General features: G+C 35.6%; 3 protein-coding genes and 1 long non-coding RNA gene across 4 annotated transcripts; 2 read left to right on the top strand and 2 right to left on the bottom strand.

Annotated features, from left to right (window-relative positions):
- Positions 1 to 916: 916 nt before the first annotated feature.
- LOC112569190 lies at positions 917 to 7,137 on the bottom strand. The gene is made up of 9 exons (XM_025246916.1): positions 6,915 to 7,137; positions 6,229 to 6,549; positions 5,786 to 5,919; positions 5,317 to 5,491; positions 4,688 to 4,936; positions 3,656 to 3,772; positions 3,341 to 3,412; positions 2,643 to 2,726; positions 917 to 2,120 (listed from the first exon to the last, which is right to left on the bottom strand). The coding sequence occupies exons 1-9, from the start codon at positions 6,973 to 6,975 to the stop codon at positions 2,053 to 2,055; spliced, it is 1,281 nt and encodes a 426-aa protein (XP_025102701.1). The 5' UTR covers positions 6,976 to 7,137; the 3' UTR covers positions 917 to 2,052.
- A 1,586-nt stretch (positions 7,138 to 8,723) lies between these two features.
- Positions 8,724 to 15,264, bottom strand: LOC112569189. The gene is made up of 9 exons (XM_025246915.1): positions 15,111 to 15,264; positions 14,525 to 14,854; positions 13,986 to 14,119; positions 13,486 to 13,657; positions 12,942 to 13,190; positions 11,894 to 12,166; positions 11,499 to 11,615; positions 10,975 to 11,070; positions 8,724 to 9,019 (listed from the first exon to the last, which is right to left on the bottom strand). Exons 1-9 carry the CDS (start codon positions 15,169 to 15,171, stop codon positions 8,877 to 8,879), a joined length of 1,575 nt encoding a protein of 524 aa, XP_025102700.1. The 5' UTR covers positions 15,172 to 15,264; the 3' UTR covers positions 8,724 to 8,876.
- A 2,366-nt stretch (positions 15,265 to 17,630) lies between these two features.
- LOC112569520 lies at positions 17,631 to 20,437 on the top strand. The gene is made up of 5 exons (XM_025247329.1): positions 17,631 to 17,938; positions 18,204 to 18,509; positions 18,763 to 18,816; positions 19,073 to 19,171; positions 19,393 to 20,437. Exons 1-5 carry the CDS (start codon positions 17,878 to 17,880, stop codon positions 19,557 to 19,559), a joined length of 687 nt encoding a protein of 228 aa, XP_025103114.1. The 5' UTR covers positions 17,631 to 17,877; the 3' UTR covers positions 19,560 to 20,437.
- Positions 20,438 to 22,025: 1,588 nt separating this feature from the next.
- On the top strand, positions 22,026 to 23,743 carry LOC112568375. The gene is made up of 3 exons (XR_003100074.1): positions 22,026 to 22,428; positions 22,612 to 22,782; positions 23,066 to 23,743. It is a non-coding gene; the product is annotated as an uncharacterized LOC112568375 (long non-coding RNA).
- The last annotated feature ends 441 nt before the right edge of the window (positions 23,744 to 24,184 follow it).

The following is a 24,184-nucleotide window of genomic DNA, read 5'->3' as shown; positions in this document are numbered from 1 at the left end:
GCTATTTAGGGCACAGTTTTATAACCATAAACTCTAGCATTAGTCTGATATTTCATTGTTTTGGTACTGTTTTGATATTTGTAATTATTTTTATAATTTTTCTTAAAAAAGACAAATTTGTATCAAAGTTTGAGTAATAATTAACTGTTTCATAGTGGATTTGCCATTATTTAAAATGTCCAGCTATTGTGAATGTGTTCTTTGGTACAAATTATTGTCTCACATTATGCCACTTGAACTAGAGTGAAACTCAGGGCCAGTTGGAGAGGTCATGTGACTGCTTGTTGTAGATAACAAATTCAGAGCATCACAGCCAGTTTCCGGACGCTGTGGTACATTCGTGTTAACCTGCACTTGACTGAGTTTCATTAGTTATTATCAACATCACTGAATGTCAACAAAGTTCCTTCACATTCCTCTTCGTAAGGAACAGCTAGCAACCTTCAAAACTCCCCGTGAAACTTCTGAATGTCTACACATGACGTGCAGACTTTACAAACAAATGGATGTATTGGAATCACAATAAATTCTGAGATTTGTTTCAGCGAGAATGTATTGTCTTGAGCTTATGTCCATATAGCAGACGCCTGGAAGGCATAAAGGGAGACAATACAGTAAGAGTAAATTATTGGAATCGCGTAGCTTCCCTTTGACCACGTTTTTGTGGTAAAGCTGTCAGCCGGGCAGTAATGATCAATACAGCCATGCCAGAACACTCCGGAAATCGATTTTTTGTCGTAAGCATGTTTAGAGTCTGAGTGCAAACTGAGTTCGATAAGAATCTATATCTGTGTGATACCATCGTCTGCAATGCCTTTTGTTTCGACTTGGAAATTGACTTGGTATTTAACATTATTTAATATTTCTAAAAATCTTATAAAATAGAATCAAAAATTTCTTGGACGAATCACTGTATTTTATTTTCGTCAATTAGAGCAAACATTGTCAACTTTTACTCCATTCATCATCGTCATATTTACAATCAAAACCTTATACATCATTCCAATCATATCCCTACATGTCTACTGTTTACTGACCTATAAAATAGAACTCTTCAAACGTACACATCGTCCAAATGTTTCGTTTTGGGACCACGAATGATAGTATCAATATTATGTTTTTTCCCTTGTTTATGCAGTCTGGCTCAATGTTTACAATGATATCTAACGGTTGAGACTTTTTTCTTGTAGAGTCATTTGCACTCTGCGTGACAAAAGGAAAACAATGTAACATAATTTTCTTAATGTGTGTGCATTTCTTCTTGGTTTTTAAACATCAAACTCTGGTTCCTAAAAGTCTAACTTCTTGTTAGATGACATAACCTGTGTAAACATGTGCCTGAAAAACTTTTTAAAAACTTCACTTCATATACCCAATTCTGTATAGATTACAATAAAAGTGAGTTCTCAAGCAAGTTTGATGTAAGATTGTTCCTTTTCTACACATTTTGATCTATCATTATAAGTTTGAATTATTCTTCTACCTCTTTTAATTATTTTTGTTTATAGTTTTCTAGAAAAGGGCAAAAATCATACGTCCCAGTGGGTCAACTGCCCTCTAGCCTAGAAGTCTTCCTGGTCAAAACTACAGTCTCTCCTGCAAAATTGTAACCACAAATCCATTCTGTTACTAGCATCACGTTACTGTCCATAGTATACAGTATACTTTATAATTTCTTTTATCCTTACATCCAGCAAAAAAACGATAAAGCATTTTTGCAAGAATCAAATTGCTCCAAATTAACGGTCTATTAGGGACTGTTGTAATATATTCAAGTCCTAAAGGTGCGCGACAAGCTCTAGCGAGGATTTCAGTCACCAGCACGGATTTCAACATCGCTGGCTGTCCGTTGGCATCAAGCATGTCTACTACACACTGTGACATCCACATTCACAACCGAGGCCACTAGTCCTTGTCCACGACAAACTTCATCGTCTGCAGCAACACTCGCTTCACGTAGGAAGAGGAACAATGTACCAACATGTATTGTCGGTCACATGACAGTGTCTCACAAAAATCACTTGGCATTGGTGCTTTTTCTTTTTATCTGCTTTAAATGTGAACATTTTCGTAAACTCTAGGATCTTGAGCCCATGGGCTTGGCACAATGTAAATTCCACCTAGTGAAAAAAAACAACAAATAGCTTAGTAAAACAAATATATTTAGCTAGTTTACACTGTTTGTTCCCAAAACAGTGCACTCTTTTACATTTCTGAATTTGTGAACTTTTAAATATGCACTGATAAGGCTTTTCGTGGAGTTTACACTTTATACAGAATTTTTAAATTAGTGTATAAATGTAAATATATTAAAAATAAAATATGTCGCTTATTTCTTTTATAGGACATATAAGGATCAATACATCTCTCACTCTCAAAAACAAACCAGATACGCTATTTTGGGAAAGCATTTTTTCTTTACAAAATAAACAAATGTTTAAGGGATCTAACACAATCAAAATGCTAAAAACATAAAAGCTTTTTATTGAATTAAACTTAGTTGCAGATATTTTAAAAATAGTGTCGTTATATGCGCAATATTCGATCAGAAAGACAAGGTTTTTTTTTATTGCTTAACAAGATTTCAACTTTGTAAAAGTCGAGATTCTCTTGAAAACAGGTAAATAAAAAAGCCTTTATACCATTAGCATTAACGTTATTGTTCGTCACATTGGTGTAGAGTGGATCATTTCTATTTGGCGTCTCCATTGACTCATAAACTGAACCTGAAAATAAAGAGCAATCCAAATTTAGAAGTGTGACTACGAAACTACCTTTAAAACTTATAAAATATAAAGTTGTTCTACCTCTTAAGCTTTGTAGAACACAAATAATAAACAAGAGACATCTCCCGCTCCAGTTTGCAACACTTGCATTGAATTCTTACATACATTCTTATGTAATAGTCAGCGTCCTTTCAGACCTTTAACAGATGTTTCACAGAATCAAGGGATTTTTGTTTTTGTTTTTACCGAGAAACCCAAGTAAAAAGTAATTTTTAATTACAATGTTGAGGGCTTTGAAAAAAATCACAAATACAGAATGTTTATTTGTCTTGTTCGAAATATAAAATTATTTGTAATTCTTGCCTGTTTAGGAATAAAGATTAGGATTTCATTTCCTGCCTAAATAAGCTTGTTGTCATAACAACGCATCATGAACATTAACTCAGAAACCTCTCAGTCCACTATATAGCAATTCGAGAAAACTAATAAAAGCACGATTTTTATTTATTTCCAATCACTTTGACTTTAGTTTTACGCCTGCCTCACTTCAACTCAAGTGTTTAGAGTCTTCAAGGGAATCAACTCTTCACAGGCTTTAGGATCGCCGTGCTTACCTTCTCTTTGGGTAAAGTCCTGATAGATGTGCTCGTGAGTGGTACATCTTATGGCTGAGTCGTACATTGCCTCTACAAACAAACGCAGTAGATTAAGATAAACGAAAAATCAAATCACTTTTGACTAGGAGTAACTAATGACTTGTTAATAGTTGATAAGTATTCTTAAAGATTATTTTAATTTCCTTCGCTAGTGAAAATTTCAATGTTGAGCATGGCGGTTTAAGATTTAAATCAGGTATCTAGAAAGCATTGTACACAAAAATTGTAAACTAATTGTAACTCTTTTTCTTTTCATGGAGTAAAAACAATTACCCTTTCGACGTCGGATGATAAATACTAGGATGCAAACAGTTCCTGTAATGACAACAACAGCTGACATGACACCACCGATAATTCCGCCTATACTCGTCGCTTGATGACTTTCCTCGTCTGGAACAACACCATAAATTTTTATATTTCCTTGATGACTAGAGTAATCCATAATTCATGCCTAAGGTGTGAATGGATGTTTTTGGTTTGCAGGTGTGTGATGTTGTGTCTCTGATACCTTGAAAGTAAACCTTAACAAAGGTAAGATTGTAGAGAGTCACAGTTGGCTTGTTTCATTCTGACTGGTAACCTGTAGGGAAGTGAAGAACTGAGTGGTATGTGTGTCCCAGTGTGTGGCAGCACACCAATCGACTAAACTCAACCCTCCACAATGTCCCAACCGTCTAATAGATAGCTAGTCCAGCAAACTATTCTCAATACTAGTTAGTCCGCAACACCTCGCACTTCGAGTAAAATGTTCATTCTATAAACATATTTATATAGGTATTTATTTAGGTATGAATGATACGAAAACATTTGTGCTTGCGGAAGCGGTGTATCGTAAAAGTCGCAGTTTCTGTTAGTGTACAGTTTTGAAGTGCTGCACGTGATACATAAGAAATAAAAGTATTCTATAATCAAATAGCTAAATAACCTGTAAACTTGCTCTGCAAATAGAAACTAAACTAATATTAGCAAATTCATATTAGACATGAATAAGGTTAAAAAAAGATGCGGGACAATAATTTATTTAAAAAGGTGGCGCTTTCTGTAAAATACACTTACAACAGCTTTGAATTTTGTTATGGTTGCACTAGCTTTAAATTCTGGCATATTAGTTCAGGGTTTTTTTTGTACATTTAAACTAGAAAGAAGCAGCCATTTATTATGATTATTCAGGGTTACAGTAAAGGTTGATTGCATTTATACAATAAAATCTATGTTGTAGAAAAAGTAAAAGTAGTTTAAAAACTATAACATCTTGTACTTAAAATATTAGAACTTAATAAATATACCATAACATAGTGTACCTACCCGTCACATTCAGTATGTAGATTACACTTCGATTGATGTAACCATTGGGTCCCCAGAGTAGTCGACATGTGTAACGTTCCTCGTGTAATCGTCTTGTTACATTGTAGAGCTGTAATGTGTCGCTAGAATGTCCATCCCACACAGTCTGTGCAGGTGGACTTCCGGCTCGTGACGTGCTGCACGTGCAGGTAACGTTCGACCCTTCAAACACTTTCTCTGGACAAGTGTGTGTTGGTTCTTCGGGATGAACTAAACAATTGCATTATAAGTAGAGTAATTAGCAGGGAAAAAATATATATAAAAAACAGATTGCAAAGTCTGATTATAAATAACTAAATATGCGCAACTGTATGCATTCATATTACATGGGAAAATAAAGATAAATCTTGTTTAGTGTGCGGTTTTTCTGTCGTGTGCCTTTGCCTTTTTGTTGCCTGACATCTTTTGTGTTGCCTGCATTTGTGTCTGCATGTATTCAATTGCTTTATAAAGCTCATCTGACTTGTTATTAACTAGGAAAATTGACTATATAAATCACGTTCATTATTAATAATCTTAAAGTTTTCCTACACTATTTCAAGTTAATTCCCTTTCGTACTATTAATATCTTATTAATATAATTTTTTTACCTATATTTATTGTGTCCTCATAGTATACATCAGGACCCGGGGATATTGTGGAGCTGTATTTGTAAACACCTGGGACGACAGGCATCGGTGACACAAACGAACAAATGCCTCGTGTGTACACCAGTAAGTTACTGGCAGTGTAGTTCTCCAGCCCATCTTCAAACTCTCCGAATGTCTGTACAATATAGAGTTATGAAATTTGTCTTGGGCTGTGTGCTTGTTTGTACTTTTTAGAGAAAACAAGTAAACATTTGATTTATTATTCAAACTATATATCCGATTTATCAATGCTTACATCGTATGCTAGAATGGTAATATTTATTATCTATAATTCTGTGTGTAAAGTTAGCTTTTTTATATTAATTTATCTGTTTGTCACTTTTTAGATATGATTGTATTTTTCCAGCTTTGTTTGCATTCCCTTACTAGACTATAAAAAAGCTTTTGTTTGTTAACCAGCGAACTGTACCTGATTATTATCTACAAGCCATGTGCATGTGTAGTTGTTGTCTGAAGCATACATCCTTTCAACAGTACAGTTGCCTTGTACCCACCATCTGGACAGTCCGATCTTACAGCTTCCAGGAGTGTACACAGCTGGCACTTAAGGACAAAATTACTTTTTCAAAAACTGTATAACCTAACAAAAAATTATGTGATATCTTTTACGCTGTGTATGTCTTATCTTTTTAGGAAATATTGTCTGTGGATAGAAGATAATATTGCATGTGTATAAGATATGATTTAAGATCATTTCAATGGTTTGTTTAACTCAGAAATTACCTATGTTGTCAGCAAATACAAACTGTTATGCTAGCATATGTCACTCAAAATGCTTTTATTCTTTAATCATAAAGACAAAAGGCCGTGTATTACAACCAATACAAGTTGTGTAAAAGTTGTCAAACGTACCTACTATTCGTAACTTGCATAGAGCTCCATCAGGCGAAGTCCTGTTGCTACAAAGGAGATCACCTGCTTGTTCTCTCGAAGCATTGTTGATGTAAAGTGTACTCTGGTAGCCTCCAGGCACAGATGCATTTACTGCAGCTTGAAAAAAATGAAGATAGCTGTAACACAAATCTATAGAACATATAGCGCGATACCTAAATCCATAATCTCTAGACACCAGGAGCCAGGTCATGAAGCGATCGTAGACACCGCATGTGAAAGTAGCGTTCAGTCCTTCGACAACATCTTCTTTTCCTGAAGGACATTCTCTGATCTCCAGAGCTGCAATACAGTAAACAGTCGTCTCACCTTATAACACTCACGGCATATTCAAGATAAACTTTACGCTAAATTATTCTCAAACATATTCTAATCACTTACTTCTCTCTTTTAAGTCTTACCAGGCTCTATGCGTGTGTATTTGTGCAAGATCAGGTAATTAGCTCTTTCTGTCCACCAGTACCTTTTATTGAAATAATACATCTTTTACCTTTAGAAGTAAAAGTTAAGATATATATATATACCTGTGCGCAAAATCTAACAAGCTACATTTCTACCATATTATTTTCTTTAATTTTTGGAAGTTTTAAGAGCACGTGAGGCCGTTGGTTATAATACGAGTACTGAAAAAAATAATGAGGAAATACCTTGTTGATAATTATTGACAAGTAGAACAGCTATCCAGAATAGTAACAATCTCCACTCCATGTCACTTCCTATTTCTGTTTAATTGTTGACGATTTCAAATATATTCAGAAGAATAGATGAGGCTTCTCTAATACTTGTAGAAAATCTAGCCTCCAACATTCTTAATGTCAACGACACAACCGTCAACAGTATCGTTCTGTAAGCACTGGGAGTTTAAGAAAGAAATTAGCTTCCTTGTTGTATGAAACCCCACAAGCGCTGTATTAGGGGTAAACAAAAAATTTATGCGCGCCTCAAATAGTCCGCTGTGTATTCGGCATGTTCTTCGTCACATTGTTACCATAGTAACGTCTCGCTAAGTTGCCTCAACTACATGAACAGTTCATAATCGGTTTGCTTTGTAATCATTATTTTATCACAGTATTTCTTTTTCTCTTTTCCCTATAGTCGACTTGCTGAAAACTTCTCCGCTTACAAGAGACTTGACAAAAAAATGGTCATACTTCCTTCTTTATTGTTATTTAAGCAACACTTCTCACACAGCAGACGACAAGCAAGTTGAAATTAGTTCACCTTTAGAAACTCACCTGTGACGAACTGGTTTGTCGACCTCATTCGTAAATGCAGCTATTTTAAGTGCGAAGGGTGCAGGAGAAATGAATGGTGTCAGGCCACGAGGAGTTATAACGAACAAAAATTTTTGCAAAGCAAATTCCACATGCAGACGCCACTTCGTGGCCCATGAAAGACTGCAATCTAACTGGCAGCCAACTGTAAGAGAAACTTTAGCGAGGCAAAGTGATGACACCGTGGCAAAGTCTAAAAAAAAGAGATGTTTAGTGACTGAGGGTGATGTAGACGTGTCCCCTGTTGAAAGTGCCGGTCGTCGACAACCAGACTAGAGGCAGCAGGTGACAACGCTCGCAGGTCTCTTCTTCTGGCTACCTCATTGTTAAACTTCTTTAACAGTCCCCTGGAAAAAGGTTTGACCGGTGCCACGGCCCCTTCAGTTCAGGTGTGGAACTTTATAGTTGCTAGAATGGGTTCCTCGTGTCGCTTAAGGGTATCTATGCATGAAAACAGAAATTGTAATTTGTTAATTTAACGAGCATGCAAGTATCCAACCACCCAATGACAATGCAAGACTACAATGTATAGTAATATCTTAAATAAATAGACTGACTTCGCTGTCTTCTTGTTCATCTTGGATACTGAGAGGTGATCCACGCCTAACAGTCCGTTTTGTTACGTCTTGGTGTATTTATTTCCCTTTATAGTGACTACAAGTTGTTCTGATCTTCATGGTTCTCATATTTTTAGTTTGTCTGGCGATCTGGGCGGCACCTATCATTACAAGATGATCAACTCTGTTCTTTGTGATATTTCCAGTTGCCCTGATTCCTTTCGTGGGAAATTTGCTGCTAAGACAAAACCAGGAAAGCATATTTTAAAAATGAATTGATATGGAGGTTGAAAGCTCTACTATTATTGTGTGAGCCTCAGTTTATCTTTCAAAATGTGTTTAAAAATGGTTAGCGAGGGTTTAAATTCTTTAACCAAGTGTGAGCAGGTTTTTAGCGTTAAATATTCGGGACTATGACATCATAAAGAACAACATCTTTTGTTTATCATCTTCATGGATGTTCTGATTTCGGCGAATTTATCATTAAGGTATAGTGTGGAGGATAAAGATGCCTCATAGAGTTGCATAATACATTTTCAATCATCTAATATCTTTTTCCCCTAAAAACATCGTTCCTCAATCATCTTACATACCTTAGCACTAAAAAAAAACTGTTTTAAAAACATGATACTTACCAGGACTAAAGTCAGTTTAAAATGTTTATCCGCGTCTTCATGCTCTTCTCTGTAAATTCGCACGAAGTAAATCGAAAGCTGCATTGAAATGGAACTACATGCTTTAATAGTCTTACTTCTTTATCACCTTCTGATGAATGAATTCATGTGTGAAAGGTGTATTGCAGAAATGCATCAATGAAATTAAAATGAGAGTTCTTGATACCGTCCACCAGCTGACTGTTATTTATGGTCACATCACTATGAGGTTGATCATTCATGCTTTCTGGTGTTTCCGACCCGTAAACTGAAACAAAGAACATGAATAAACTGTAGATAAACCATCAGAAAAGTTAGGATATTGTACGATCAGTCTCTTTTTATCCCATCAAAAACATGGATGCCTGATCTCTTAATTACTTTGTGGATTCTATGTATTCTTCTTTCATTGGTTTTTTGAGAATAGTTTCGTTAGTTCAGCTCAGTGACGAGGTATTTATAGTATGTTGTTTCAATAAATAAATATTGATAGTATACACGTTGTTTTCCTTTTAAGTATTAACCTCAGATTCGCAAGAATTATAAACTGCATTCTCGTATCAATCTTTCTAGGGTCTCCAAGAGGAACAGTTGTTATGGACCTCTGTGGAATTTTAGTTGTCTGCTTGCACGAGCTGGAAAAAAGTTTGGCTTTTACTCTTTTTTTCAATTATCACCCAAATAGCAATTACATAGAGTGATAAAACAAGCAAGGTGTTGTCCAAAATCATCCTGGAGCGACTGAAAACTGCCCTAGATAAGAGACTTAGGCAAGAACAGGCAGGCTTTCGGCAGGGAAAATCATGTAATGACCAAATAGCTACTCTGCGAATTATTATCGAACAGTCCATCGAATGGCAGTCACCACTATACATAACCTTTGTAGATTTTGAGAAGGCCTTTGACTCCGTAGACAGGGAAACCATCTGGGAACTAATGCGGCACTATGGATTTCCACCAAAGTTCATTGCCATCATCCAGCAGTTGTATGAGAACTCGACATGCCGGGTGATACACAAGGGAAAACTGTCTGACCCCTTCGCAGTGAGGACTGGAGTGAGGCAAGGTTGTCTGCTCTCACCAACAATATTCCTGATCGTCATAGACTGGATCATGAGGAGAACAACCTCTAACAGCAACACGGGCGTTCAGTGGACCTTCGCCAGACAGCTCGAGGATCTTGACTATGCGGATGACATCAGCCTGTTGTCCCACAATCAACAACACGCACAGACAAAGCTCACTCGGCTTGCAGAAGAAGCAGCAATGACTGGCCTGACCATCAACATCAAGAAGACGGAGGTAATGCGGATCAACACAAAGCAAGAAGCCCCACTCCAACTACATGGAGAATGTATTACAGAGTCTGACCGTTTCACCTACCTTGGCAGCATAGTCAGCAGCAAAGACGGAGGTACAGATGACGATGTCAGAAGCCGAATAAACAAAGCCAGGCTTACATTCCACACCCTAAGACCTATCTGGAACTCCAAGGCTTTGTCTCTACACACCAAGATCCGCATCTATAATACCAATGTAAAGTCAGTCCTTCTGTATGGGTCTGAGACATGGCGGGTGACAAATGCCATCACCAACAAGATACAGACATTTATCAACAACTGTCTGCGCCGCATCTTTAACATCCGATGGCCTGAGAAGATCTCCAATGCGGACCTGTGGGAGAGAGCCAACCAAAACCCTGCCAGCCTAGACATCAAGAAGCGGAAGTGGGGCTGGATTGGCCACACCCTACGAAAGCCAGTCGACAATTTAACGCGACAGGCTCTGGGCTGGAACCCACAGGGGAGGCGTAAGGTTGGGAGACCCAGACAGACGTGGAGGAGATCAGTCCACAGAGAGGCAGAGACTGCTGGCATGACATGGTGCCAGCTGGAAAGGGACGCCCAGGACAGGGTCCGATGGCGGCGTGTGGTTGCGGCCCTATGCTCCACTGGGGGCGTATAGGAAAGAAGAAGAAGAAGAAGATAAAAACTTTATAATTGCAGAACTCACTAAAGTTAGCATTTCTTTTGTGAAACCTTGTTATTACAACTACCTCAAACTATCTCATTGGACATAAGTTATGTTGGCATCATGAAATTAAAACAAGTCATTCGTTCCCTAATAGCAAAGCTATCTTCTAACGATTTGCAATAAATTTTTAATCAGTTTATACTGACTCGGGTTTGCCTTTCATTTTTGCAAATGATTTATTTTTTTCACCTAATGATCGTTCGTCTACACTGTCTCCTCTTGGTATTAATAAGATGCGCTCGTCTCTGCTACTTCTTCGGGATGAATCCTGCCCAGGGCCATACACTGGACATTAGCACACAAGATGAAAAACAATCAGTTCACCTCAGTTTTTAAGGATGATTGATGACAGTCAATTCTAAGTCTTACTGAAATATTTTTATTTAATTATTTTTATAGTAAGTGAAATAACTGCCATTTTATATATGAAAATACTTTACTGAACTTCGCATCTCTTGCTTTCACACTTAAAAAAAGAGTAGTTTTTTAGTTGAAAAATTTAATGCATTGCTACATGCTCGAAATAACATGAACAAGCTTTCTTTTAGACGGGAACGCTCTTTTAAGATTAATAGTTTTTCATCAACTTAGCCCCAAAGTATTTATTCCATCGCCCATTCTTATGTCAGCCTCTAATTTACAAATGATCCATTTGAAAACATCAGTCTTCTAGAAAGTTTTAAAAATTAGCATGACTGTTTATTTTTCTCAACCTAGAAGAAGACAACTACTCTGTCGACGTTTAATGATGAGGGTTACGATGCGTACAGCTCCGATGATACCAATGATAGCTGCGATGACTCCGCCGATAATTCTGCCTACAGCCCTGTCTGCAACAATGTATAGGATTTATGTTTGTAGACTCTTAACTAAAGAGAGTATTCTTTAATTTAAGTCCCATGATGAGTCATTGATATGTTACAGAATATATTTATTAAATTATGTTTCTTTAATTTCGGGAACTTTATGTCTTACACATAATATATTAAAAATGTTAGGTATTTTTCTGTACGAAGAAAGCAACTCTCGTGAAACCATTAGCACGGAAACGGTATACAATTTTTTTAAAAATGTGTATTCTTGCAGTCGAATTAAAGTAGGTTCTTACCCGGGGTACGTATACTGTAGGTGTATGAAGAAGACACACTGGCAAAGACACTGTTATTAACTGTACAGGAAAGCACTGCAATATCACCTAGCTGGTTTAAACTGAAAGAGCAGGTGCTTTGCTCCTGACTGTCAGTGCGATTGCGACAGGTGTGACTCCAGGTAAACACAGCGGATGGGAACACATCAATCGCTGTGCAGATGAAACCCGCCGTCTCTAATTCGCTCTCTCTTTCCTCTGATGCTCTGTGTATGACAACAGCCGCTGGTCCATCTAAACACGAAGTCATTAATTTTTTTTATATGTTTGTTTTCTTGCTTTTTATTCGTCTTCATTTGTCTTTTTGTCAAAGGCAAAATATTTTACTTACAAAAAATATTGTGTATGTAAGTTGCTGCGTTTTTTTTTTAAATAAGCAATATATTTTAAATCCTCCAATTAATTCTGATTATGATCTAGAACATACGTTTATTACATTGGTACATTTCTATCTGTAGTACATTCAGACAGACATAGTAATTATGGGGTAAGGCAAACATGTGTTTGTACATCGTGTTACATCTCTTTTCTCAACATCGCTGCCACGTGCAGCTTCAGCTTTCTTAACCACTTCCCTACATAGGTCAAATCTGAATATATAAACAGATGTTTTTGAAGTAAAAGCCATCCTCGATATTGGAACAGGAAGATTAATATCTTTTATCTGAAAGTGATAAACGGTCACAAAGATTTGGAAGATTTGGACAATGATGCCAAAAACCTATAATTTCCTTGTCATGTTGATGGAAACAATGTAATGCTAATTTTCTTTCGACAGCAGAAAAAAAATTGCATATTGTTTAAATTAAATAAAACATAGACAATCGAATGGCAAAAAAACCATTAAGGAAGAGTCACATATTGTTTAGAACTTATCGAAAGTTCTTTAAAAAAACTTCACTAGGATGCAAAAGGAAGTGAAGAAATGTGAACAATGAAACAACTTTCAACAATGCACAAAGATATTATTTTTTAATGTTTTATGCAAAACTAACTACGAGGTGCTTACACGCCATCCTCAGTGTGTATGGAGTAGTTCGGTTAATGTAACCGTTGGGACCCCAGAGTAGTCGACATGTGTAAAGTTTTCCGTTGAATTGACGAGTTACACTTTTCACCTGTAAAGTTTCATCAGAAAGTCCGTCCCAGATAGTCTGAGCGGGAGGACTTCCGACTTTTGATGTCGTGCATGTACAGGTGAGATCTGAACCTTCGAGAACTTGTTTTGGACAGTTGTGCATCAGTTCTTCAGGATGACCTAAATCGGGATTGTAAGACGTGGAAGTAGATAAAATATTACAAATTATACTGCAAAAACGCATGTACTCATGAGAAAACAGTTATTTTTGGTAAAATTATTTCCGTGCATGTACGAAGGAAGAAATGTTTGTTGAGATACATAAAAGAACACACACACACACACACAAGGTTTAATATTTTTATACAACTTTTTCTTCTTGTGCCTAATCACCCCCATTGGAGCATAGAGCCACAACTACACAAGCCATTGTATATATTTATTTAAATATAAAAAAATAAAATTTCTTTCTCACTTATATTGACTGTTCCCTCAAAGTAAACATCCGGGCCAGGAGAGATTTTGGCACTGTATTTGTAGAGACCAGGAGCTGTAGGCATCAGTCCCACAAAGGCGCAATGTCCACGTTTGTACTCCTTGGAGCTGGCCTTGTAGGTCACCAGCCCACCTTCAAAGCCTCCAAATTTCTGAATATATATTTTTAACATATTTCTCTAATGTTGTCTATTTGTTTAGTTAGACTGGCATTTCTCTGGTAACAAAGATTATATTGAAAATATATTTTAGTAGATTTCTCAAACTTTACATCATTAATCGTTTTTAAAGTTGAATTATTGGTCCATATGTCCATCTGTTAGCTGGACAGGTGCCAAACGCTGGGAATATTAAGAGAAAGAAACCAAAGGTAACTGAATGAGTTTGGACATTTTTGTGTTCTGTCCAATGTGGCCTACGTTTGTTTTTAATAATTTCCATTTCTCGTTATACAGCAGTGACAATGCTTAACACCTATACCTGATTATTATCTGAGAGCCATTGGCATGTGTAGTTGTTGTCTGAGTCATACATCCCTTCGGCAGTGCAGCTTCCATGTATCCACCAATTGGCCAGCCCTATACGGCAACTACCAGGTGTGTACCTGGCAGGAGCTGTGATAAAAAGTATTTATTGTCAAACCAATGTGTAATTATAATATGGAGGCAGTTTATTTTTATATTATTTTCAAACTGTCATACAAAAATTGAGTTTATAAAAAAGGTTATTTAAAGCTGTATTAAAACTATTTTGAAATAGCTGAGATGGTTTAGAAAAACAGAGAAACGCGGTCATTTGTACAAGTATTAGACACTAATCGGATTATTAAGGCTAAGCAGTGATTGGTCATGAAAGACAGTCATGTTTATCCAAAGGACTAAATGCACCTGTGTGGATAAAGTTTAGGAATCATCTAATGCAGTGTTAGCAGTCTAACATGTCTTGACAAACCAGTGTGGAAGAGGAGTAACAGAAGTGTGAAGAGACAGTTTTGCCAGGAGTGGCAAAGTTTAGCTTACCTTTTACTCGTAGTTTGCATGACTCTTTAAAAGTCATATCTGTTTCACCCATGACATAATCTGTGCAACTAAAATTACAGGCGTGCTCTCTTGATGCTTTAGTGATGTTCAACCTGCTGCCGCAGTAGTCAGTCCAGGTGCAATCGCCCGTTTCAACATGAAAACTTGTACCATTTGGTTGGCTGCAATATGATCTAGTGCAGGTGGCAGTATACTTAGTGGGGCAGTCACCATTGCCAAACGTCCATTCCACCATATTGGCGAATCCACAAGAAAAACTAACGTTAGTCCCTTCAGTTACCTCTACCACTCCAGATGGACAATCTAGACCTGCAACACAGCAAACTGTACCACTGCATACAACACCAAATTTAGGCTAAAGTTAACAGTTATGTGATCCTAAATGTTTATCTGTAACTAAGGATCCATTACCATTAACAATAAGTACAGAATTACCAATTATCTTTCAAGCTATTTAGCTCATTTCTTTCTTTTTCCGAACTCGCGCTTCAGTGCTTTTATGAAGACAAACCAAAAGAAATGGCACTAATAATATAAATATTTTGTAATAATAAAAAGGAAATACCTAGATAACAATAGCGAGCATGCAGAACAGTCCCTAGTAATATCCACAGGCTCAACTCCATCTCAGGATTTCTTTCTCTTCAATCTCAGCTTATGTCAAACTAGATGCGAAGTCCGCTTCATATATTTTGAACGGAGGATCGTGTTCTGTAGAATTTCTCTTTGACATAGTCTTAATAAGTTTTAGAAAAAAACTTGTTTCCGTGTTCTCTGCGCACAGAAAGTGAAAGGGATTAATTCGCGGCTGAAGTAGTGCATTCTTATTTTTGCTGTAATGTTTGTTAACGATGTAATAACAATTTTTTTGATATCATCCTTTCTTGCCTTGACTGGTTAGCGTGTTTTACTCTCTCACTTGCACTGAACTCAGTTTCCTATTTCCCGTACTTTTTCCTCAGCAGTCATTCGGCGGAAGACATCTCATCGTAGTTGAAGCTCATTTCCTGTTCGGGGTCAAGTGTTTTACCCTTTCATGACCTCCGACGGTGGGCTCACAGCAGACTACTTACAATCTTCAACACAAACTTTGCATTTGTGAATAAAGTGCCTGACGAGGTATTAAAATAATGTACTAATTTTTCAATTTAGTTCTAGCGATTTCATAAGCTCTTATGGTGAGGAAGATGGGCAATATGACAGAATTATCAATTTCAGGAACAGAAAATTTGTAGTGTAGCAGGAGTAGAATGAAACAGTAAAAAACTATTTTTAACAGTCATCCAATGTCTCTTAATTTTTTTTTTAAAAATCTTGAAGCAGCTGATAACGTGCCTGAAGTGACACCAGACTCACGACGATTTTCCTGTCCGCAACAATACCATATATGGTCATTCATGTCGTTTGCTGTAACAGGATTTTGCCGATGAACGCCCTCGTTGTGTGCATTAAAGTGCTTAGGAAATAGATGTGTCACCAAATATTATCTAAACACGATTTGCCACCAATCTAACAACGATTCAACCTCACAAAAACGATATGCAGTAAAAGAAAATAAACTCAAGGACATATTAGGTAGAATCGAACTACATTTAAGTTTAAATAATTTTAATTACAATGTTTATTATACTAGACGATGTTGGGTTCCTCTCCTCATCTGTATACGCTAAGTGTGTGATATGAATTCATGTAAAACATGTTGTCAGCATTTTATTATTTCAATATGTATTACCCATGTTGTATACAATATTTAAGAAGTTTATTGTGGTGACAAGGGATAGAGGACACTTTGTTTGGTGTGAAAGCTGTGTGAGTCAGACTACAGAGTGGGGAAGTAAATGTGCATGAACAGAAAAAAAATTTGCCTTGCAATTTCTTCCTAAAATTGTAGTTCCTCAGTGTATATGTGTGCACGTAGTTTGGGGACCGAGGAAACAGCAGATGGGAGCTGTGACATTTTATTCTTCCAATGTAAGTAAAAATAAAATAATATTCAGTAAGACATGTTAAAGACGCATTGCCTACATAAACATTCGCACGCGCGCTTATATAACATACAGTATAGAAATATGTTGTGGAAAAAAACAACATTACTTACGAGAAAATTATAATTACATTTCCTTTTGTATATTGTTTTTAAAAGTAGACAGAGCGTACGAAACCAGATTTAGTTTGTCCTCGTGTTGGAAGAAAAGATGACCGGATGCGTGCGTTAGTAAGAACATGGCGAGCCTCTGTCGTGACGAGAGACTGTTTCTCTTCTTTCCGGAAGACACTTCCGTCCTCTCTGACACAGAGTTCGTAGGGAAGAGCAAGGACAAGGGTTGTGTCCGTCTTAGCTCGGGCTTTGAACTATGAAATTATAACAAAGCTGGTTTGCTTTCAAGTTGGCATGAGATAAGGTTTTACCTCACATTTGCTGCTCATTACGAAATACTGTATACAGCTAACAAAATATGTCTTGAAAAGGACTGCAGGACGTACAAAAGTAGTCTGAATACATTATTCTATTCGGTTTAATAAACCTTTGTTAGAAAACAGTTTAAAGCCATTTTTGAATCTGCAGTTAAATAGTTATTCTTGATATTATCATCATCGTCGTCATCGTCATCGTCGTGACGAAGGTTACTAGGACGGAAAACACGTTATTGTAATATCTCACACAGCTATTATGATAATCGTGGCGACTAAGGCTATTTTAGACAGGTTAGTCAAGTTATTCACAGAACCTAACAGGATGCACGGAGGCAGACCTTGATTCATGCCAAGTTTGCTCCGGGTCCAACTTTTTATGCAAGTTACAGAGTAGGTCGTTTCTTGAATTACTTTTACGTAGATTCCTTACAAAGTTGTTAAAGTTTTAACAGAAAATATTAATTAAAATGTTGATGGTTTATAAATCATATTATTGCTAATTAATTAGTGTAGTTGTACATAAAAATATGTCTGCTCTAAAATTTCCAAGCAACAGGATTTTCCCCACCTAACTTTCCATCACGCCGCTACACTCAGGCTAAAATAACCCGGATGATACGGAATTTTCAAAGGTTCTGATTAAGAATTCCAAGTACAGTTACAACAGGAGCCACTTAAACATGTCAAGTACACAATCAGGTCATTATATTTGTGGTCATCGCTGTAAGTGGTTTTCCGGACGATTTCTCACTCATGCATCATCTAAATACGCATCCCAAGGATATCCTAGAATATATCCTACGTCACCTAAATGGTTGGTATGCTGGTCCTCAAATTTGACTGACATTCAAGTATCTGTCATTGCACACAGACTTCTGTAGTTAAGGAGGTTGTACTCGAGACATCAGTTGGCAGTCATGCTCCCAAGAATTCAAGTAGCTTGCCTCATGACAGTGATATTTTTCTTGACATCCGAAGGTTAGTAACTTGTCTCAATTTACGATTTATTTTCTGTGGCTTTTAAGTGCTACTAAATTTTAAAAGTTAGGTGACAAAATTGTGTTTCTCACTCATTTTATAAGAAAAAGAAAATTACATTGTGAGATATACAAATAATCTGCCAAGTATAAGGTCTCAGATTATAAAATGTTGAAAAAATTGTTTGACTATTTGCAAATAATTTTGAATGTCTATACTTATGTTCATAAATAGATGCTCTTCTGTACAACGCATTTGTCAACAGGTGTTATCATTGATAACTGCGACAACGAGATACGGATTGTATCGGAAAACACACCTATCGTCCTTTCCTGTGGAGAAATCGCCGAAGGAGATGCCAATACTTGGTGTGACTTTGAGATGATAGATATTGCAATCTGCTATTCAGCGGGTAGATGCTCGAATTTTACGAACCTCGATTATCAGTTTAGTCGGAGCTCAACTTGGAGCCAGTTAGTCATCCCTCGCGGCTTAAACCACCGTCAACCTCCCCAGAACTTCACTTGCATGGATAGTCGATCTAAATATACCTGTCAACTTGTTGTCGAAAGTGAGTATTTCATCTCAGGATTGTTTGTTAATTCATAAAGTTTTACAATTATTCGTGAACTTCATTATTTGGAGAAAGCCTTTTTCTGTTCACCACTGCAATAAAAATCGTAATAACATACCGTTTTGAGAGAAAAGCAACTCACAAAATGAACAGATATAGGATTAAAATCATTATACAATTTTGTTGATTACATTTTATTTTATGTTACTTGTCTTTAATGAGTGTTATTTTGAAAAAAAATACTTTACAGACATTCCAATTCCGACATACCCAGAGACGATCGACCCGAAAGACACATCACAGGGTATGTATATATAAATGTGTGTATGAATAACACTGTAAATGTTGATACGCAAGTCATTTATATATAGATATAATTTTATTGTTATGTTAATCTAACTTGTTATAAACACCCACCTGTATTCTTATACATTTTTATCATGTCAACCTTTTAACTTACATAAGTTCTCTATACTATTTCTAAACAGTTTTATTATAATGACAATAACCGTAAATAATGTCTTGTCAAAATAATTGTCATTATTTGTTTTCCTTTACAGGACAGTTAGAACCATTTAAGGTGGCTCTGATTGTTGTGGCAAGTGTGATTGCTGCAGGCCTCCTAGTCACTGTGATAATCGTATTTATTAAAAGGAAAGGTAAGCGATAATTTATTAAAATTTATTGTTACATCACTATTAGCCAAAAAAAAATCCGAACCAGACAGTATACTAGTGCAAAAACTGATTTTATTTACTTAACGACAGATTTTCAATATTACGAACTCCCTTAGCTTCCAAACTTTCTTAACACTTGGTCTTCGTTAGTTTGTAGTCAATAGACATTTTTTTTTAAATTTCTCTTTATCTTTGATTTGCAGGTAATATCTATCACCAAACGACACAAATGAATGACGAACACCCCTACACGATAATATTCACCGGTCAACATGTCAATCCCTTCGCTCGCTCAGTCCAGGAGAATGAACTTCAACCTGTCTACATGAACATCCCTCCACATGCCATTCCACGTTCTTTATTCATGTAAGCTCACCTCCGTATTGTTAGAACTACATCCTCAGAGCTACCTCAGAAAAATCAGCAACTTACATGTCATGTTTGTATGTATTTACTTGTTCTTAGTCAATTTCAGTAATGTATATCAATAAATATTATGTTTATACAATGTACGCCTCAGCAAGCTGTGATATTCTGGTGCAGAAAGATGAACTTAAAAAAAGAGAATTCCAATTTTAAAAAAAAATTCATCTTATAAGATAACGCTACCACTTTATCTCCAATGTAAATATCATGTGTTAATGTATTTGTCACTAGTGAGAAATTATATTAATAAACATTTTATATGTATTCATAGAAGGAAGTGAACAATCTGCACATTTGTTCTTCATAAATATTTTATAATTTTCTATCTTTTCATGTTTTAGATGTTATTTCTATCGTAAATATATATTATTTTTTATGATGAATTATATTATGGTACTGTGATTGTAAGTAACAAAACACAGTTTGTAAATAACTTTGTAAAAGAAACTTTGTCGTTCAAATTGTGAGAACTTAAGTGTGTTTTTTTTATTTCTAAGAAATATGAAATTTGATTTCATCTTGGGATGTATTTATATTTAATCTTATTTATTCAGGCAGTTTTCATCAGATAATTTACCTATTTTGTGTAATGTTAAAGGACACATTTTCACATTGAAGTTAAAATTAGACAACTAATTTATTGTTTGCTTATTTATCAAGCAAGATTTCGTTCAAGGTCTAAAATTTTTTGTATACATTTTTGTCTACACGAGTTTTCGGCGTTGCAAGTAAAGGTTATTTGAATTATTTGAATAAATATTACTATTGTTGTTGTTAATATATGTAAATAATTCTTTTTCTTTAAACATTTTATAATCGTCATATTTTATTTTATGTTCGTTTTATGTTAGTTATATTGTTATCAATATAATCAATATATCAATCAGGTATTAAAGTTTCAGTAATCACTTCTCCTATGTATCTTTATAATGTTATATAATCACATGGATATCTGAGACATACTTTTGCATGCATATACAAACTAACTGTTTCATATTTAAAAATGAATTTCATCTTATCTCATTACTTGGGGAAGTTTAATAAAGATCTGGGTGAGGAGTCTTTTCTGTCAATGTTAGAATTTGGAAAATATGTGTGAACATATATATATATATTGTGACAATGTGTGTGCTGTAGGTGTTGTGTGGGTGTGTGAATATGTGAAAGAGTGTTAACAGTGAAGGCAAACCACAAACCCCTGGGACCAATGTCACTGTTAAATGCATTCTGTTTTACGTGGAATGTTCTACAAACATAAACTAAGAACATTTTCTTTTCGTTGCTCTTGCATGTTACTACAAGTGGGATCTCGACATTCTCGCAGGTAACCCTAACACTATTTGACCTGCATCGCGAGAAAAACTTTATGCCAGGCTGTTGTTCGCCAGATAATGCATTTTTAATACATCATATTAAATTAAATTGTTCCTATACACTTTTTTTTTTTTCTTTTTTATACCTTGTTATGCCATTATTTTAACGCTGTGCTTAGATACTAAACAACGTTGAAAAACATGTTAGAAAAAATGACAGAAGAGTAGTTAGAGGGAAAACTTTACCTTGCAAACAAATTAATATGAAACTAATAGTAATTAAAAATACAAAGCACTTCAGAGCCTGTGACGAAATTTAGGATTCATATAAAAAAAATCGGTGATTCTGCTTCATAATATTCTTTTCATACTACGCTAGGAATATTTATTTCTAATAATAATAATAGTAAGAAGAAAAAGAAGAAGAAGAAGAAGAAGAAGAAGAAGAAGAAGAAGAAGAAGAAGAAGAAGAAGAAGACCACCACCACCACCACCACCAGCATACTTGTGCTAACAGCTGCAGAAGGTTATGAGTTAGTATTCCACCTACACCAAATTCATGTCAAACATTAAATCCGGCATATTTTGTGGTCGTTGGACTTCGTGGTTTTTCCTGCATTTTTCATTCATGCGTCACCAAATGTTCAGTATATAAAGATGAGTCTTCCTGGCTTCTAAGCAGCACCACATCCTGAATCATACAAGGCCATATATGGTCTCTCTGTTTACCTCTCTTATACTGGACTGGTTTAACGCTTTTGATAACATGTAAACAGATAAAGTAGTTTCACCATTTCATGAACACTGCAAAGCAAAGTCATTTACAACTGGTTACAATTTTTTTTCTTTTTTAATTTATCAAATTTTTTTTTGGGGTTTTTTCCTTGACCAGCGTCTCTTACACAGGCATGCCTGTGTGTAAAACTCATAAAAAATAGTTTTTCTTCTTAGACCTGTGGGCTCATTAAAAAGCTTGAAAAAATATAACTTAATGTATAATCGCCCAAATTAATTTAGAAAACGTTAGTAAATTTTGTATTCTATTTAATCTCGTCATTTTTGTTATTTAATTTTTCTCATATTTTTTAAACAAGCTTTGAAATATCTGCAACTATCTGTTTTTCCATGAAATTTATGTCCGATTTACTTGCTAACACATTACATGCAGGTGAATATCACAATTAATGTCAACTTGCAGCTAGGAACTAGATGAGTTAAAAACATGAAAAATGCTAAATCAGATGAGTCACTCCTTACGATTTTTTTCTGACTTTAGAGAAGTATTATACATTAATCATCGAGCAGTTCTAATATAAAAAGGTTTTCTGAAATCTCGCCTCACACATGTCACAACAGATCCTGAGACACTTCCTCTTCTTAGTCTGTTACTGGTGTTGGTAGGCTTGGACAGCTGTCAGTTGATGTGTCAACACAACAAACTGCATGAAAAAATGCAAATCTTCAGCTTTACGATGTTATTGTTCTTCTGGATTGAAACTGGTTCGTATTTTTAAAGTTGATTTTAATTCTGTATGGTGTTTCACATTCTCGCATCATTTTGAACACCACCTATATCAGCTGTCTGTGCCATTAGTATCCAGGTTCTATTTTGTGCACTGTGCATTCCTACACACTTTTAATCGAATTCAAAACGATCCTTGCTGACATAAAGTTAATTTACAGGTAACCATCAGCTTGGCAACTGTTCCACTATCGTAAACACGACTTCCAGCACCAATGGATGGAGATGGACATGGCAGGAAGGCTACATAGCAATCGCTGGTATCGCTTTTGCAAGTGTCATCATTGTGGGCATCATAGTTGCTGTAACAGTGGTTTGCATTAAAAGAATAGGTAAGTGATATTTCATTGTATTGCACAACCTTACATATCCAAGAAGACAATCTATACATCCCCACTTATATATGATTATTATTCCGGGAGAAAGTCGATAACATTTTAAAGGCTTGAATTTTAGTCTAACGGAGGCTGACAAGCTAGTTGAAAATGTAACCAAGGGTATTTAATTTGCCATGTACTAACAAACCAGACATAAATGAAGTTCTAGCTAACATTTTTTGTGTTTTCTTTATCAATAAAATAAAGTTCAGTAATACATGCTACTTTCCTTTCTTAGGAGACGTCTATGACAAAACGACACGAACAAATTTTAATGAACACCCCTACATGAATGGACCTGCCAGCCAAAAACCAACTGACAATGGCCACTCAGTCCAGGTGAATGAACTTCAAACAGCCTGCTTAGACATATGTTGCAACTGTTATCCACGTAGTTAAGTTATTCATATCAACATTGCAGACAGAAAAGAACGGCCAAAGATTAGACAACTATGTATCCCTTTTGAGTGCATATGTACTCCCCATTTGTGTATATATAAACAATATAAATAAATTTATATTTATATGAATAAACGTTTCTTTATAAATTCACATGATTCAGGAAAATAAACTTCGAGATGCCCGTTGTTCCAGGTTAATATTGTTTATGTAGATTGAAATCATTAGTTTAAAGAAAAAGTATTTTTGTGATTGAGTAAAATTTTCCTTGCGAAATACCACGTGTACATAACCATTGTATGAGTAAAATAAGGTATACACAATCTTTATATATATATATACACAGTTTTGTTGTATTGTTCCATCAGACTCATTTATCTTCTGTAATCTATACATGACATATTTAAAGGTTTCCATGACAGATGCTATATATAACCACAATTATGTATATTGTGGCGATTTCTGAGAATCTTATTTATTATCGAAATAAATTTGTTGGGAATAAAATTGTTTTATGATTCATTCGTATTCAGTTGTATTTTAGTGTTGATTTCTCAAATTTATTGGTAGCAGTGGTCTTATATTGCTATTGAGCATATTTTCCCCGAGACAGAAAACAGGACACTTGTTATCGAATAAGTTTAGCCAACAAATCAAATATTGAACAACGTTAATAAAGAAGAAACGGAAGCGGTTACATTTAGTATTTCGCATGCTTCGTGTTCACTTCATCTTTCAAGGAGAAAAAACTTTTCCGTGCTTATAAAGCAATGAGTAGTGTACTTACATATTAAGAGTTGGTGGCGATCTTTTCTACGTTTCTTTATCTTTTCATTTGTCTTAACCATGAAACGTTTAATATTAATGTAGTTTAAATATCTGTTACTACAAACCAAGCTATCCGTATGTATATAATAGATAACGCTTAGCTTAGTAATATATATATACGTGTATGTAA

Source organism: Pomacea canaliculata, linkage group LG7 (assembly GCF_003073045.1).
Source record: "Pomacea canaliculata isolate SZHN2017 linkage group LG7, ASM307304v1, whole genome shotgun sequence".
Lineage (NCBI taxonomy): Eukaryota > Metazoa > Mollusca > Gastropoda > Architaenioglossa > Ampullariidae > Pomacea > Pomacea canaliculata.
Note: the sequence above shows the minus strand (reverse complement) of the source record. Positions and strands in the feature narration are given on the sequence as shown.